Source organism: Colletes gigas, unplaced genomic scaffold (assembly GCF_013123115.1).
Source record: "Colletes gigas isolate AHSC1104 unplaced genomic scaffold, ASM1312311v1 Colletes_gigas_Sc00002, whole genome shotgun sequence".
NCBI lineage: Eukaryota > Metazoa > Arthropoda > Insecta > Hymenoptera > Colletidae > Colletes > Colletes gigas.
The window spans coordinates 9,034,117-9,052,890 of NW_025106631.1; the positions used below are offsets into that span (position 1 = coordinate 9,034,117).

An 18,774-nucleotide genomic window follows, 5' to 3' on the forward strand; every position below is an offset into this window, starting at 1 on the left:
GACGGATTTACGAAGCGACAAAATATCTTCCACGAGCACGAACATGCTAATGGCTGTAAACGAGGGTTGACAAAATCACTCTAATTTGTTCCATAAACTGTAACACACCGTTACGAGGATTCACGCGTATGAAATGCGACGAGTAAGGAAACAAACGGTCATTAATCCGTCCTTGACCGGATAATCCTTGGTCCGAATGACTATGCTGTTAACGGAGACTCTTTTTATTTGACTTACGACACGTGACATTTAGAGGAAATGGATGAAACGAGGAAATCTTTTCGCTTGCTTATAGTTCCTTTTATTTTTCCGTCGAAACTATGCCACGAATGGAAGATTATTAATCCGTAAATACTACGCAGGGATTTTGTCTCTTATTGTTAGATCTTCAACGAGTCCACGAGATCCTCGCGTGGTAAAAAATGTGCATAGTAGTTACGGGTATACAATTTATCCTCTTTATGGTTGTACATTGTGCGAGATTCGCCATTACGCGCTACTTCCTGCATAATTATATCACATTGTTTCTTCGCAGTACTGTCGTTAGCTTTCTATCGTTTAACAACATCGAGGTCTTTTAATGCAACGGCTAAGCTACTGATTCTATGACATAATGGTCGAGAGAGCATTCTTCAAAAACTGACGGGACGAAAAATTATATTTCTTTCTAACGTTCTTGGGAGGTAACTTCAAGATCAACTTGATTTTACGATGCGTTTAGTAATGTTCAAAGTTATACGATATTTAAAGGGAATCGGAATTCATTGTACTGAAAAGATCGACAGCAGTTTTGTAATAAGATCGCGATGTTACTATTAATATAAACGCCGCTCGGGTGATTTCAATGCGTGGTAAGAGTATCATCGACGGGGCTCCAAGTGTTAATATAAACTATAAAATATCGGTACCGTTACAGATTTCTGACGCTCGCGTCAATTAATACGTCCATATTTCAACGTTCGCGTTACCCTATTTTACGGACAAAAATATATATATATATAACGTTCTTACAACAATAACAAATATACTCGTTTCATGGGTTTCAACATATTTATATTAACACTTATGTCTATTAGAATTAATTGAAATTCTATTTAATCTGTAACGTACGTTAATCTTTAAACGTACAAACTATAGTATCTTTATTTTATATTACTCTATGAAAAAAAAGTGTACAAAATAGAGATTTAATGTTACCCTAAGAATTAAAAATGAAACATTACATTTACATTTGGAATCGTTATGTCTCTACGTTGTCTCGATATTAAAAAAAGAAAACAGAAACATATGTAATAAACGTAACTCGATATTTGACATTGTGAAGTACATGCACGATGTTAGTTAAAGTATCTTCGAATAGCGGATAAATAAAATTTTAGAGCATCGTCGTGTATTATTATCGTACATAGTAAGCTCGTCGTTGTTAGAACGATTTCTAATCTTTTCGAAACTGAAATAGACTCAAGATCGTTCGAAAATTCTTGATCGTGGCTAATTTTCTAACAGCGATGCTCCGTTTGCATCGTTCTAACAATAACGAACAGTACCGTCTTTACCCAAGCATCTTCAACTACGTATGAGTATACAGAGTTTGTACAAGCACGAGACTCGACGAGAAATCTGTTACTGTTTCGCCGTCGTTACCGATTCGTTAAATTCCGCTGAATCGATTCGTTTTATCGAGAATAAAGATCATAATGAGGGGAAAGGGCGTCGAGATCTCTCTAAAAGGAACTTTTTTTCATTTCTTGTCGTTGGGCTGACTCTCGACGGTGACGTTACACCGATCTTGATCGTCGTTCTCGAAGCTCGGATTCGTCGTACCGTTCTGTTTCGAGCACTCTTTCGCTCGATCGTGTTCGTCGATTTGCACTTTTTTTAGCCTCTTCGCGCCGAATTTCTTCCTGCCGTTGTCCTCCGCCTTCTCGATCTTGTCGAGGTTCTTCGCGTTGTTGATAATCTCCATATTGTTTCGATTCTCTTCTTCCTTCGACAACTTCACGTTTTCTTGCTCCTTCGAGAAAGCCTCGTTGTCGATCCCGGTCAGATTGCTTGATCCTTTTTCTTTCTCTTTCCCCTCGTTGTCGCGTTTCTCTTCCAGCCCTATCTCGATTATTCCGCTTTCCACGCCGTTCTGATTCTCCATTTTCTTCGGCTTCTTCTTCACGATGTCGTTCCCCTCGACCTGGGGCCGCTTCTTCAGGTACGCCACGTTGAAGATGTAGTACATCATACCGGTGATTAGGGTTATCACCGCGAATATGCGATAGGTCGGTCGGGTACCGAACGCCTTCATCAAATAACCGCCGATCAAACTTCCGGAGCCCTTGCCTGGAATTTATTTTTGATCGATTATAGTTGTCAAACTTGATAAAGAGTTGTTTATTATTTAATTACTAACCGACTCCATAATAAACTCCGCCTAGTAGTCCCTGTATCGAGCTGTCCGTGGTGGTGGTGGACAATTTCGCTGCGTAAGTAACAGCGGCGGTAAAACTAAGCGACAAAGTGACGGATTCTAGCGCCTCGAAGATGAGAGTGTGCCACGGGTTGTATATCAACGAGTAACCTATAAGTAGAAGCGAATATAAATGTTAAAATATCGTGGAAGTTCGATTCTTGGATCGTAAAATTTTACTATGGAGAAAAGTTGTAGCTCCAAATTCGATTTAAAAAAAATAGTATCAAAGTCGTGGAACGTTACTGGAGGCGGAGAGGATGCTCACCACAAAGTCTTATGGCGTAAAAAATGAAGCCTATGAAAAGTACATTGGCATGGCCGATCTTTGATATGATTGGACCAGATAGGACCAGTAATGGTATACCGGCTATACCGCCTACGGTTATGGTGATACCCATGAGTGATCTTGATCCTCCTAAATCTTGTATCAACCAAAACAGGAACGATTCGATGTAGCCCCAGGCGGTTCCTGCAAGAAAACATTTTATTTTCTTCGGCTCGAGTTCGTGAGGTACGAAAATGCATCGAATAAACGTTACGTGCATGTGAAATTAAAAAGCTATTCGCTCTAAAAAAAATTTGAATCTCAAAAAAACACTAGCGTGTTTGGCCGATGTTAAATTATTGTATTTTTTACCGAGAATGAAGCAGGCGATAAATAGAGCAACCGCCTCGATGTTCCTCAAAACGGTGAAAACGTCGCGAACAATGTTGCTGGCCGGTGATTTGAATTCCAAATTGATAGCTAACATCAGTATCCCCGACATGAGCTTCAGGGCCGCGTACAGATAAAATGCAGGCCTGTAAAGTACAATGTTCGATATAATCGTGCTACTATAATCACAGCTATGCTCAAAATTCGGGTGTAATAAATGCACCTTTACCTAAAATCCGTGTAACTCTTGCCAGTGCTCGCGTAATCGATGAGAAGCCCGGAAAGAGGCGACGATATCATACCTCCGATGCTGCCATAAATCCTCTGAAGGCCATAGTCGGCCTTTTGTTCGCGCAGTATCGCGATTACCGCGCCTTCAAACATGGCGAACGTGGTACCGCCGATGACACCTGCAAAGTTAACAAACGGCCCGTAATTAAACGCGAAATTCACCGATTTCGAACTTCGTACAAAAAGTACCGTACTCACTGATAAATACCCTAATGGCGAAGTACATCCAGAAGGTAGCGCTGATGTTGAATTCGACGACCATGTCCTTGTTCGAGCACATTTCCTTCCGTGGCGCAGTCACGATGCACCTTTTGCTGCACTCCTCGCTGTTCAATATCCTGTACGGTTCCGAGCTCAAGGAATAATTGTACAGCGGTAGATTCAGAAATATCCTCTCCGTTTCCAGGTCGGGATTCCCGCAGGTTATCTTCTGGAACGTCTTCTTGGTCCACGATATCTCCTCCGACAAGAATCTCCTTCGTTTCGTGTCGCGATCCTCGTCGGTCACCTCGAGCTCCTTCAGCTTCGATTTGTACGAATGGTAGTTCAGCAGTTGGTCCAAGTCGTCCTGGACAGAGCATAGATGTTACAAGCTGAGGCAAGAGATCAGATTTTTGAGAAAAAGTACAATTTTAACGCAGTGACTAACTCGTACGAGGTGTTAGAAAAATTCATTCTCAAGTCTAAAAACAAAGTTTCGTTATGTGGCTATTATACGAGATTTTGGTAAAAAAATTCTAATATGTCGAAAATGGCGTCCGATCGTGGTACCTTCTGAGTTACAATTGGGTTGAAGGCGCAAAGGGTGCGGTTCTCGTAGATTCTGTTCGACATGGCGGTGTCCAGGGTGGAAGTTTCAAAGTCCTCGATGAATCCCGACACCGTGCACGTGAATTCGTAGAGCTGGTAGGTCGGGAAGTAGTACTCGTTCCTCGAGAGTTGCCGTATGGACGTTTTGAAGTGCTCGTTGTTCGTCAGCTTTCGATGCTCCCTGATATCCTCGTCTTTGTCCTAAAAATCGCACCCTCGTTTCACAATTACGTTTCTAAATAGAAAAGTTGCACGATACGTACCAGCGGCATGTCGGTTTGAGCGTTCGAGAACACGATCGTGGAATTGGCGCCAGTTTCCAAATTGTGGCGTTTGATCGTGTACATTCTGGACGACACAATAGACTTCGTATCCGTGTCGTTATAAACGTCCATACGACACGTGTAACTGCAATAAAACAACGGTTGCGATGAGACGAGGCGGTTAAAAAATGTAAAATAATCGTACGACACGGTGGCGAAAGTTTCTCTTAGAATTTTTCTATTCAATTTGCTCGAAGCTCTCTGGTCTCCGCGAGCAGACGTCGTTGGTTAGCTCGAATGGCTCTTACGTTCCGTAAACGTTGGAATAGAAGCGGAATCGCTCGCGACACGAACCATTACCTACCCGCAACTCTCGAGCCTCGTGGAGATCTCCGTTTGCAGCTTCGTCTCGCAAGGATGGTTCTGGCTCATCGTGTAAAGCAGCCCGTTATTCCCTGTACAGCCGAGATCCATAACGACTCTGTCCGGAAATTCCACGGTTATCCTGCCTATTGGAACGAGCAGCAATAAAAGCGCCGCGACTCCGCCAAAGGACGAGAACAGGGATAGTAAAATCTGAATAGAAAGCATCGTGTCGGCGTTAGGGTTCTTCCTCGTCGTTAAATCGCGAGCAAACATAAACGTGCAACAGTTTACGTGGCGGATAACGCAACGCAACCACGGGAACAAGAATCGTTCGATTAATTTGAACGAAAGATTCTTCCTCCCTTAAGCTCAACACAGGGCGTTTCTTCAAATCTTGTCACTTGAAATAATTTTATTTTCAAGGTTTAAGGAAACAGTTTAAGAACACCCTGTGCATTGTATGGCGATAGTTATTTAAAAAAAGTATCGGTCAATATTACTTTGAAGTTTCCCACGCGATCGGCGAACATTCCGGCCAAGGGTGGCATCACCATTGCGATCACCGGTGTTATGGCGCTCATTATGGCAGTTTCCTCCACGTTTATGCCCAGTTCCCGCATATGGATCGTCAAGTATGGATAAAGTACATAGAGCGCTGAAATCATCGTTTAATATCGCCGACGCGTTCGAAACAAACGTTCAGAAATTTCTTAAATAAAATAAACAGTATACTGACTCGATGCCTGAACGAAGAATATCATTTTAAGGGGTAGCAGCTCCTTGTGCCGGAAGTCCTTGATGATCCTCCGGAAGAAACTCTTGATCAGCATCATCTTGGCGCCGTTGAGAACTTTCAGTCGTGCGCAAGAGTTTCGTAAGTAGTAACAGTGAAAACTCGCAGTTAAATATTAAGAATGGCACCAACCAGCAAACATATTTTGAATGCAGTTGTGTCACCGATGCATGATTCTTCTTCCTGTTGAAAAAGAAAGTAGCGAACTGGCCTCATTTTTCGATCAACGATCGCTAAACGACGACGTGGATAACGAAATATTACTCGATACGAATCCATTCGACGCGTTTTTTTACAAGAGAATCTAACGCTAGATTTTTATTGTTGATCGTTTTGGGGATCCACGGGAAATTTAATTTAGTAATAGAAATCGCGCTCGAAGCGTGTCGAATGTCTAACCGTACGCGGAAACAAACGAAACAATGGTGCGTGGGCGGACAGACTGGTGAGAAGTACCTAAACAGTCCTTTAGTCTTGCTGGTGATAATTTAATGACGGTGACGACGCGTAATGACGACATTCTCGCGGAGCAAAGTTAAAGGATGCAGAAGGTTTCGCGGTACCAGTGGGACCAAACAAATTGAAGGCTTAATAATTAATTTTAAAGCGCAGATTGAGCTAGTTTCAAGTGCAAATTGCAGGAATAATGAGTTATCGACTTTAGCTCTTGATTCTCGCCTGAAATTATTCGGTAATATTTAATTTTCAGCGTTAATTTAGCAATTTCGTCTCGCGACGACTTTCGACACCAGGTTGGAGTTCGACGAAGCAATTGTAACACTTTTCGAGGCAATACCGTTGCTTACACGCGACCAACTTTGCACCGGCTGGTGTCAACGTGTTCGCGTCGACCGATTCTTCCAAGTACGGGTCTCCGAATACCGTACATCCGGTACAAAGTGAGCCTTTGGCTCGTTATCGGATGGGTGCGAACATTCGAATAAAAGTAGACACTCATTAAGCATTTTATTTAATGTTATTCCAACGAACGTGATTTCTATTTTGTCGAGAAGCCAGGAGAAAAGTAGCAATTTCAGAAGAAGAAACATTAATCATAATTTGGAAATATTCGAACAATTCGGAATAAGCGTTTCTTGTATTATTTGAATAATTCATGAGACGTTATACAAGGTGGAATAATCGGACGAAAATTATGCAGGGTGGCCTTCGCGAGGTGTTACATAGTGTTTTATTTCGCGTACGATGTAATTAATTTGGTTTTCACTTTTATCGATCGATACGATTTCTTTCGAAGATTCCTCTGCCACCAAGTACACGTGGATCTCGATATGCGCAGCTTGGCGAAGAACCAAACGTTTTAAATACTGTCATTGACATCCATGGAACAGTGGCCGCGATAGTAGACGGCATGTCAATACAAATGTCATGACTTTTACATAACGGTTTTACATGCGCTGCGCGTCGTGTGTGTAACGCTGTTGCACGTCAGCTTCCGCTCCGAAGAATCAATCTGTCAGTAAATACACATAATCTGCGCGAATGCGCTGTAAGATGTAATTCGTTGTACGGTCGAAAAAGCGACTGATTTCTTGCACGATATTAAACCCGCTTTTGAACACATAGACTTTGGAAACAGTGAAACAACCGAAAATCTGCGTTTGGCGTCTCGTCCGCGATTTAATATCATTTTAAAGTTACATATGGAAAATCCCCAAAATTGTAAGAACAATAAATTCCAAGCCACTTACGCGACGTTTCGGACGACGAGATGTAAAGATTAAAAAAACGAACGTTTGTTTGTTACACGCTTGTCCGTTGTTTGTTTTTTCGTTATCTATTGTCTAGCCTTCGGATCACGGTCTTCTGTTCCCCCGGACCTTCCCTCATCTTTAATTCATTTTCCGACAGTGTAGCACGCGATTGTTGCAGCCGGGAAAACGCAGTAGCAGCGCGATATGAAATTCCTATTTATAGGGTAAATCGAATCCCGGCGGAGCAATCGAACGTCGATAGATATTTATCGAAAAATTCGCGCGGTGTATCGGGACGGGATGAATAATTCAGAGCTCGTGTGACGGAAACGGCAAAGTTGTAAGGTAATAATTAATTCTGACAAGATTGCGCAATGCGTTTACACGACAGATGCAACCGGCAACTCGAACGTTGCACTTTTTCGCTACTGTCACGATGTCGTTCATAATTTATCGAACCTCGTGGCGATCGCGTGTCGGCCTCGCGACGTTCGTTTTCCCATGTCCGTGTCCGTTTTGAAAAAATATTTCCCGAAATTCACGAATTCGATTTAATTGCAATTCATATTCGACTCTGATTTAAACCATCGAACGTAGAATATTCTTGATAATATCTTTATTTACATACATTTTTTCGAACTACAATTTTCAAAGTGGAATCGTTTAAGCAATGAGTTCTCGCCAAACAACTGATCAAACAGTAATTTGTACAAATATTAAGATCAGACGTAAATTACACTAATGACGTAAAACTTTTTACGTCTTTTCATAGCTCAGACTCGATAGAGTACCCTATTCAAACCCCATATTTTTATCCCCGAATTCCTCTTCAATTTCGAAACAAAGCAAAGATCGAATCCACTTATCCGTTTACGTGTAAAGTTTCCAAAAGATCCTTTGCCCCGAGAGTTGAAATACACGATTAACCGGAAATTAGCTTCCACGGTAAATTTCGAACGAACGCCATTCTACGCCGCGGCGTTCGCTCGAAATTGATGTTTCCTTTATCGGATCGCCGATTGTTTCCAAAGCTTCCGATAACGGAGTCGTGCGTACGAAGTTCAAGAAGCAGTCTGTAATCTGAACCCTGGATATTGCGCTGTTTTACAAACAGGACCACGAGCGTGTTTTGATATTACGGCATGCATTGTTTCTCGATTCGTCTGCAAGTTAAACGACGATGTTACAACCGAGGAATTTCGTTTAAAAAACTTTAGGTCGCGTTCGCGTTGGCCGTCGAATAAAGGGGATTTTCCGACGAAATTATGTTTCGAAAGAATCTTGTTCCTCGAACCTCTCGTGTCGAGTTAAACTATTGTATAAGAATACTTGGCAGAGAGTAGCGTGGATGGTATCTATACTATCGTGATCTGCTTTGTCATTAACTCTGCAGAGTTTTATGTGAGAAGCGTTAGAGAGATCTTATGCAATAATTATTCTTCCGCGTCTATTGTTTTAATATTGTCAAAATCGAGGAAGGAAGAATGTTACGACTCTATCCTAAGATCTACATTCTTGTGGTATGAGACTGGCAAAACGTCTGCGTCACGGTAGAACCTTGGTTAACCGAATCAATTCAAAATAATCAAGCGATGGATGTTTGTTTATCTTTGCTAGACGATACTGCTCCGACAATTGAACGTTCTATTAAGTAGCGTTCAGACAGTTGAATCTTCGATTAAGCTGTAATTGCAATCTACTGTAATTATACTTCATCGACACAGGTGTTCCGAGAAACATTGATACGTGTTCCGCGAACAATCTGTCGGTATTCTTTCCGAACCGGAAGACCGAAAGCGTCCATTTACCAGATTCACTGATACGTAAACACTCGTAATCGTTATTAAACAATACGTGTCGTATAATTAATTCGTTTCGAACGATATAACTTGCGATTTCAAGACGAGAAATGTTTAATTTTAACAAATTTATTCGGGGCGAAAAGCGATAGATAGAGATGGAGCTTGCAAAGTAAATGTTCGCAAGAGTTATTGCGTCGACGTAATTTAGCAATAGGAAGAAAATTATCGCGCCAATTTATCAAACAACGCTTCTCTCGTCCCGGCTGGTATTATACTTTCGGTATTTCAAGGATATTCGCGGGGAACGTCTGCAATTCCATTTCGCCAGAAGATAGTAGCGCGTTCGTCTTCGAGTTAAATTGCACGGCGTTGCGAGAGAGGACTCGACACGCCGTTCGGATCGACAAGTTTGTTAACATTCCATTCGTGATTACAGTGTCCGTCAACGCGACGACGGAAACGTAGCAGAGCTCGAAGATCGATCTATTATTTATCTAGATTTCCTTGACGGAAGAAAACGCGTTCTTTTTCCTCTCGATCGTATTCTTTCGTACCTTCGCTGCAAGCATGAAAGGCACGCTTTTTATTTTAGTTCTGCGACAGGACGGGTCGCTCGATGGATGCAGGAAGCTCGCGTAAAAATAAACGATAAACGTTTCGTAATTACGGAAGAAATTTCAAGAATGCAGACCCGAGGACGTCGCTGTTAGTTACTTCGATGATAAATGCGTGAAGCTGAATTTTATTTAGAAACTATTTTGCTAAATGCAGGACGTCGCGATCGAATCTTCGCACCTTTTGCTTTCTTCGTCCTTTCACTCGTGGCAGTTTACGATCGTTCTTTTTGTCAGCTCGAGTAAAACGTAATTTATTCAATAATTACGAACAGCTAACGAGATACGTTAATCTTTGATGTTCGATGTTTCGTAGATCACAGATCAGGATACAAACATTCGTTATCTTTTATGGCCGAATTAAAATGGACAAAACGATCTTGAATTTTTTAACGATTCTTGCGAAGATGTTCTCGTACTGTTTCATTCTGCTTCCAAGTATGGCTAGTCGTAGTATTCCAACAACCTGTATTTTCTTAGCACAACAATAGCTACTCAAAATGATTACCTTGCGTCCAAGTGCAAGTCTATAACCGTCTTATCATAGATCTTCGTATTCCGTTCGTACATCCAGCTGTTATTTAGATCCACCGATAAGTTTACTGAATTCCCCGTCCATTTCGGTGTCTTCAATATTTTGTAAACATTGATTCTTAAGCGATTTCGAATGCTTCGAAAATGTCAAGTACGAATTTCGAAATTTCGTATAATACGATAAATAATAATAATCTCTCTTTTAAATTCCATACGAGATCTACAGCAGGCTATCGATCTTGTCGTTTACGTGCTTCGAAACTTGTTTCGAGACCTGCGAAAAATGCCGAGTCTTACGAAACGGTCATTATTAAAACGTTAATATGTTCGAAGAGAACGGCTAGAAGTGCAACTTGTGCAGTTTTTTTTTTGTTCCTAATATATATACGAACGACGGAGAGTGAAGGTGTAAATTGAATTTTAGAGCATACTTTTCAGGAAGTAATAATTGCATTCGTTTACTCCAATGTTTCGGTTGACGCCAGAAAAAGTTACTGTTTTATAATTCCGTCTGAATTCCGTAACGGTCTCGCAGGTTGCCTGCAAATTAATTGTCACGCTTGATTCGCGACGATGTTTACATCGTAAAAAGGGAAGTTTTACACACAATTTGTCCAAAGAGTAAAGGCAAGCGTTTGCTGAGTCAGCCATTTCGTCGAGACGTCAGCAAAACCTGGCCTAAACCTTAATTAATTTTCGTGTAACTCTTATTTTGGAGTCGCAAACCCGAAACTAGCGATGCAATTAATCGAAAACGTTCCCCTAGAAATTAATAGCAGTTTACGATGTCAACAATCCCCCTGGTCGTGCATTTTCCGCGCGGTTACGCAACAATTGTAACCGCGAGCAAATTGTATGCTTTTTCGTAAGGAAACTGGCCATGATTCCCCTTCGTCGAGGATTACAGCAATCAATCGCGCGATTACGACTGCTCGTCGATAGGACTCTCTTTGAAACACACGAATCGAGATGTGTGCCGCGATACGGTGCCCTCCCCCATAAATTCTCGCGTCTTTTCTTTTACACTGGAACAGTGACATAACGAATTGAAGGTCCCGCGGATATTTATGTGCAACGCGGAGTCCGTTTCCGGAGACTCGGACAGGCGATTACTCGAATGCTCTGCAGCTTCGAGCTTCGAAGAAGCTCTTTTGCATTTCGTAATAAAATCAATCCACCGAATACAGAACAGAAAAATCCTGACATCCTTTCGTTCCTGATCGTTCTCCTTTATTAAACCAACGGCGTTTCGTGTAAAATCCATTCCTCATCCACAGTTAACCAAACGTTTTAAAAAAGGTACTGATTTACGTTCTTTTACGCTTCGAGTTTTTCATAGCCCCATTTTTTCCAAACGTAATCCTCCGAGTTACGATTTTTACACTCGTCCGGGGATAAACGGCACAAATTTATGGGACGACCTAATACTTAGCGAACGAAGTATTACATGGATAAATTAGTAGTTGAGGAAGCAATTTACACTCGAAATATGGCCACACCGTTTCGTATGATATCTAATTATAAAATTCTTGATAGCAAATTGGGCTATTAAAATTCTACCAAACAAACAGTGTTCGATAACTCCTCGTTTTCCGTAGCGTGAGATTAACAAGTCAATCGTATGCTGATTTCTCGAGCAATTAATTGCATGAATCACTGGAAATTTCATTAGATGTGGATGCCTGATATAATCTGAGAATACTTGAATGAAGAATTTTTTCCTGCCAACGACTTCAGAGATTAACCGTGACCTGGAAAATATTTTGGTAACTTCAATGTTTCGATTACTTTTCCACGTGTGTGTACTCAAATTTTTTAAATTTCTCTGATCTCGTAAATGCATTGTTCGACTAATTTTTGCGTTTTCCGTGTCGAAGGGCAGCGTGAACGTTCCCTGTCGTCGAATCATTTCCGGAATTATCGAAACGATCCCGAACGAAGTATCTACTGCGTCGAATGCATAATCTTTGGCAACGCCATAAATTCCCTTTCCACCTCTTCCTATCAGACGCGAAGTCTTCGCAGACGACGCGACCCGCAACGGATTACGAGATACGCTACAGTAATTACCGCGAATTGCCGGCGTTGTCGGGGCTGAATGTTCGCCCATTACAAATGTAATTGCATAACTCGTGCATCGCCGGACTTTGTGGACGAGCTCAGTGCTAAGTATCCTCTTCCTGAAAGATTTTTTCAGAACGCAGAAATTCCTAACGGTGGAAAAACGCTAAAACTACGTGCTTTTTACGCGGCTGGACGCGCGCGACAATCGCATTCGTCGCGCCGCGAACGTAACTAATTATTCCCAGGATTGATTTTATTCCTGGAAATTTACCGCCTCGGACGCGTTACTTCGATCTCGATAATATTGTTAAAAATACTATAATATTTTTTTCTTATCCTTGTGTCAAGACATCTGTGTACGAGATTTGAAGGGTAGTTTCACCCCTTAAACTCGAGAAATCTATTTTTCAACGGGGTCTATCGAACGATAACTCAATAGTTTGTTTCTTTGATCGATACTCTGAACGGTGGTTGTATTTGAATATTTCTTCTGTGTATTTGGAGGAACTTCGAGGGTAGTTTCATCCCTTAAGCTTGAAATCTATTCTTCAACAGGATCTATAGACTGATAATTCAATAGTTTGTTTCTTTAATCGGTACTCTGAACGGTGGTTGTACTTGACGATTTCCTCTGTGTATCTTCTGTGTATTTGGAGGAACTTCGAGGGTAGTTTCATCCTTTAAGCTTGAAATCTATTCTTCAACAGGGTCTATCGATAATTCAATAGTTTGTTTCCTTAATCGATAGTTTGAACGGTGGTTTTGATCTGTTTTGGATAACTAGCGAGTCCTTCGTCGTATATGCCCCTTCTTAATTCCAACCTTCGCGTGTCTTGACCGTGTCAAGGAGTTCGAATCAGTATGAGAACTCCGTAACTCGTCCAGCGACCCCCTCGTATGTAACAAGCTGAACCTTGAACGGAAAACGTGTCCTGAGTCGCTGAAAACGCTTCCGTGATCGACTGTTGCTCGTTTTCCTGAATCGGTGCATTCCAAAGTGGAAAGCGCGACTCCCAGGCGCGTCTAATCAACGTTTTAAACATCCAACGTGGTTAAACTCGAACGTCTCCTCCTATCAACCCCTTGCATTACGATTTTTCTTCAAGCAAACGCGTCCACGCAATTGTTAGAAATAAATCTATTCCCAAATTTAAATATTTTCGCGATCATATCCTGTTATTTTCACTCATTTATCGTTTCAATTCTATTTTCGTACGAATAAAAATCGAAAACGCGAAAGGTTTAATCGCAACGAACGAAAGTCCAGCGAGTGGAAAGATCGCGTAAAGGAAGAAGATAGGTCGTCGTACCCGCAAATTTGAAGCAATTTAACGCGAACCGGTCTTAACAGCCGCATTACCATATTATCTTATTATCGAGTGAAAACGGAGCGATGTAAGTGAATCAAAAAGACATTCGAAGAACACGTGTATCATAATAGGTAGCTCGGGTATCGATTATCGGTTTCCCGTAACCTAAACGCGCGACGATCGAGTTTGTCCCGCGTTCCGTTGCTTCTCGATCGTTCGCGGTTTTCGAAATCTTTCCGTTTCTTCGTAGACTTGGAAAATGCTTGCCGCTCGAATCGTACGCGTTTCATCCGGAGATTTAAATTCTGAAACGCAAGAAGTTCGCAAGTGAACGATCTCGCTAAGCTTTTTAACGCGTACGAGCGGTTGTAAAACGATTCCCGTGCTTACGTAATTCTGATCCCACTTGTTGTTAAGTTTTTTTTTTTCGTGTTTTTTTTCTCTCTCTAACGCTGTTCGATTGGATTACATCGACGTTACCTATGCAGTGCACCGTAACCAGCTGATACGTTTGTTTTTACGAGCACGCGTTCAAATATAAATTTGGAAGATAAATTCGAAAATTAGTTACGTATCTGTTTCTTTTTAGTTTCCTTTCCCGGGCTATTCCCGTTTCTAATAAAAGAACTTTGAAGATGAAGATAGGCCAAGCAATCTGTCGTTATCACACAACTCCTGGCGACTCTCTCAATATTTACGTTATGTTAAACTTTTCCCTGACCGAGTATTTTGTTTCTTCGCGTCGCGATTGCTTTCTCCCGGCGTTGTATCAACCTGCTAATCTTCGTGACATAGATTTCCAACAATAAGTGTAAAATCCATCGTTACGTAAACGCGGCGACAGCCGTTACCGAATGCCATGCAGATTTACGAGTTTCTCCCGCGGCGAAAGAAATATTGCTCTCGGATATTCTAGATCCCACTTGGGTGAAATCTCGCGCAACGATTAACGCAAAAACAATCTTCTGTCGCTGAACGAATCGAAATCTGCGGTAAACGCACATGAAACAGAATTCGTAACAACTCGAACAGGCCATTTTATATTCAATGATCAATTTATGTGGAAAGAACCAGACCAGTTTCATTAAACGTTCTTCTCAATTCAAAGTTGACATAAAATTGTTAACATCGTAAACAAATCGTTTTGCACTTTGCAAGCGATTAAAAAAAGAAATCCAAAAATTCAGTAGAAACGATAGTATTAAAATTCACGTTCCTTCACCAGTGAATATAAAATATAGACTTCCATTTCTCAACTTTTTGTCCATTGAGGCTTCGCCTGTTTTCGCAGAACTATAGATCGGTCCAGTTACCAAAAACACCCTGTACGCCCGAGGAATGCATTCGATTATAGTGATGATAATGCGTAAATAAAATAATACGTTAAATCGGTGACCTGAAAGTTGCCCCCCCTTCCCCATTCGTAGGATCGGAGAGTAAAAAAGTGTCAGGCCGAGATCGAGTGTTCGATTTCGATTTCGCTTTCACTGGTACGGACACCCCGACGACGTCGACGACGCCGTCGAACCGGGTCAAGTGCATTGAGGCCGGTTACTATTCTACTGCTCCTATGCGACTCCGCGAGTCCCTCCGGAGTGCGTTCAAAGGAACTCACAAATTACGTCGTTAGTAGTCCGCGACACGCGTCACCGGGTATCCGTGTGTAAGATGCTCTGTCGGCAATTCGTACGATCTGCGTCATTGGCCAATGGCACTGACGATACACTGCTCAAAACAATTAGGGGATCACGATTCAGGAGAGTGAATATCGGGGATGAAAGTAAATGCCTCCACCGGAGACCCCGATGACGATCGATTCGTGCTATCCCTCGATCGTCGCTTTATTTCCTCGTCCGTTGAATTTTTCGATAGCCTTTGCAGGGTGTTATGGTTTCTGGACCGACTATGGAGATCTGATTTTGTTTCGAAAATAAAATTCTAGGAACCGTGTGGCGAAACAGGCGCCTCGTAACTCGCGTTGTTACTTTGGTGATATCCGTCTAAGCAACGCTCCGAGAAGATCACCCTTAATTAAATTTTCGATGAATAGCGACACGAGGATCTAAAGCTGGTTCATGCTGGTATTCTGCAAGCGTGCCACTTGCATCGGCTTTTCTACGCTCACGCCAAGTCGAAAGGATTTCATGCAAACGCGTTGCTGGTATTGTTTTTTTTTTTCTCCGGTAACGGATTCGCGCGTATAATTATTCCTAATCAGCCAGCCCCGCGGGGCTATCGTTTGAAATTTGTCCGATATTTGCATCCTTTACAGACGATTTCGCTTCCTGGTTAATAATCTTCGTTTTATAATATCCAATTAGCGAAGTCCCGCGGCAATGAAAATTCAATTTTCTTGGTAAATGCCGCGTGTGCCTCGTGGCGTGTTTAGTACTTACCGTGCGTGCTTGGGATTTAGAAGGAATATTACGCGTTAAAATACATTTATCGACGCGGGCCCGTTATGTTCAGGACTTTCGATTTTAAAAAATTTCCAATACGATTTAATCCTTTGCGAGGAATTAAATGGGTTCCCACCTGTCTTTACCATTTTTAGAAAATTTCTATTTCTCGGGGTCGACGTATGGGAGAGGATGTTTTGAAGCTAGATAACCCGAGGCTGTTTCGCTTTCAGACGATTCGTGGGTCAAGGTTCGAATGGAGCCTTGGCGTAGATCGTGCACCCTGCTGTTATTTAGACATTTTTAAACGTCGCAAAAACTGGGCTAAAATTCTCTTTTTCGCTTTCTAGAAATTTCATACAATCGTTTCTTTCGACACGTCGATTGCTCCTGTTCTACGAGCGAATAATTTATCATTTACAAGAGAATAGCGAAACGCAATAAATGCCAGGCGTACAGTGTACACGCTCGTAAAAATTGACGAACGGTCGATGAATAAACAGTAGCGATTCGCCTTAAAGGTAGTTTCTTTCATTTAATTGCTCGGTTACTAGACTGTAAACCATTTCTGACAGTCCATAAAGAACAATATACCGATTATTAAATTGATCGAACATTTAAAACCGAAACCTCTTTCGATGACGTCTCTCCGCGCGAAACTTTTACTCGTGCAAAATGTGATCGCAACTTTAAAGGTTTCTCGACAAATTGTACGAAAAAAAGTTAGAAGGAGTCGCGTACGTTCGATTACGATTTAAGACACCTTGGCAAACCCTGGTGGCAACGTAGCTGAGATTTAACGCTTGGCTCAATGTCGTCGAGCCTGATCTCGGTCAAATGCGCGGCTTTATTAAAAATTCTTGCCTATTGCCACCGGCACAACTGCGAAGTCCGCCGAGAGCATTGAAAGGAACTCACAAATTACATTATTAGTACCCTCAGACACGCGTCACTGTCTACTTCAGCACGGACGAGCGTAGCCAATTTCTACGTCATCGATGAGGGCCATTTTCGTACCTTCTACGATACATTTCCTTCCAAACGGGCAACGCCATTGCGTCCACGCGAATATAAAATAGGGGAAAACCCTATTCTTAAACCGATAACTCCGACTCCATCGATCTCCAGTTTATCATATTTTCGGGTGAATTAAGTCGATTCGTACAAAAACGATCGTGTTACAATTGAATACAAACGAGTAAAAATGTTACGATCCCTGCAATCGGTCCCATAATTCCTGATTTTAGCGACGTTTGAAACTAGTACGTCGATCGCGCTCGACGATATCGCCCGTTTACGTTCGATCGACGCGATTATGGGACGGTTCGTTCCGTGGAAAGTCGACTTACGTTTATCCAACGTCCAACAAACAGGAAGAGCCACCGTCGGAGGGCAACGTGCTTCCTTCGCAGACGAATTCCCCGAGCAGCCACGAGGAGGGCCTATTTTCCGATCGAGAAGTCACCGGGTTACCGGTTTTCCGCACCGAATTCAGTCTCTTTGGAAGCTCGAATTAAAACTTTACGGAGGGAACGAATATCGTTTGCACGGGCGAAACTGTTTCCAATAAAGGAAATCCCGATCGAGCGTGTCTGTTTGAACTCGCTGATGTTTCAGACCCCAGAAGAGCGAACGATGGGTCCGTTCAGCGCGCCGTCGAGCGCACTACTGGAAGGCCCGATCATGCCAGCGACACCGGCTCGAAAATACATGTATTCTAATACGCCAATCGAATCTAAGAGCGTGACCGCGACTCACCGCCGATTTGTGTCTTCATTGATACCGAGCGTGTCCGGATAAGCGAACCGGTTCATGCGTTTTCCGTGGAATTCCTTGGGAACGCGTTTCTCGATTCGTCGAGGATACGTCGATGCACCCGATCGATCGACGAACTTACATGCTACATGCATACGTAGCAAAAGTTCACGTCGCTTTCCCATCTTACAAAACGAGTACTCGACAATTTAGCAGCGTTTTGTAAGATGGAAACGCTTCCCCAGGCGACCATTCGACAACCTACGGAACAGAGACAATAACTAATAAAAATTTCAAATACGTTCTTAGATATCTAAATCAACACGATAAAATAAATTTTCATATCACCTATTTGCATATTCAGAATTAAAATTTATGGCCAGTTTTTCCTTTTTCTTCGTGACGTAGGTGTGTTTTAATATCGCTGATTATAGTCGACGCTATCTTTTCTCGATTATTTTCTTTCTTCGTGCACGAGAATCTTTCTGCAATATTGTACCTAGGAATTTTGGCGCCCAGGGCGACGATAGCGCGGAGCGCCCTTCACCTATTCGCTTCGAGAGAAAAGACGCTTTATCGAGTCGTTGAATCCACCTTGAAAGGCGGTAATAAAAATGTGCAGTTGAAACGTATAAGGAATTGAATTTCATCCGTCACATTTACCTTTTCAACCTAAATAACTTGGTTTTCGCAATCCAAGAATTAATTGAGGCACGAACGAAATGTGAAATATTAGAAGCGTATTCGTGGTCGGGAATCCTTGGACGAGCAAAGGAGAAATCAAGGAGTTCAGGTTTATTGTTGACAATATTGTTTCATATGGGTTAGTATTATTATTGGTTGTCGCGAAAGCGGCAAAAAAGGTATTAAAATATCTCGGCTATTTTTGAAAATACACTTTCCTTATAATTCAAGGAGACTGTCGTTCCAATATAATCGTCGTTC

The 18,774-nt window shown here is 42.0% G+C and overlaps 1 protein-coding gene across 1 annotated transcript; it reads right to left on the reverse strand.

Moving 5' to 3' along the window:
* Positions 1-292: 292 nt before the first annotated feature.
* On the reverse strand, positions 293-17,727 carry LOC122398789. The gene is made up of 12 exons (XM_043398985.1): positions 17,424-17,727; positions 5,583-5,822; positions 5,347-5,501; positions 4,845-5,056; positions 4,481-4,625; positions 4,179-4,418; positions 3,606-3,975; positions 3,346-3,526; positions 3,099-3,262; positions 2,727-2,930; positions 2,402-2,569; positions 293-2,331 (listed from the first exon to the last, which is right to left on the reverse strand). The coding sequence occupies exons 2-12, from the start codon at positions 5,677-5,679 to the stop codon at positions 1,742-1,744; spliced, it is 2,526 nt and encodes an 841-aa protein (XP_043254920.1). The 5' UTR covers positions 5,680-5,822; positions 17,424-17,727; the 3' UTR covers positions 293-1,741.
* Positions 17,728-18,774: the final 1,047 nt, after the last annotated feature.

Bases quoted from the DNA above. Each gene is read 5' to 3' on its own strand.
- LOC122398789 (XM_043398985.1), bottom strand. From the start codon at position 5,679: ATGATGCTGATCAAGAGTTTCTTCCGGAGGATCATCAAGGACTTCCGG. The intron at 5,057-5,346 runs GTAATATTGACC...CTTTCTATTCAG, and splicing joins ATCGCGTGGGAAACTTCAAA to ATTTTACTATCCCTGTTCTC. The intron at 4,419-4,480 runs GTACGTATCGTG...TGCGATTTTTAG, and splicing joins CTCAAACCGACATGCCGCTG to GACAAAGACGAGGATATCAG.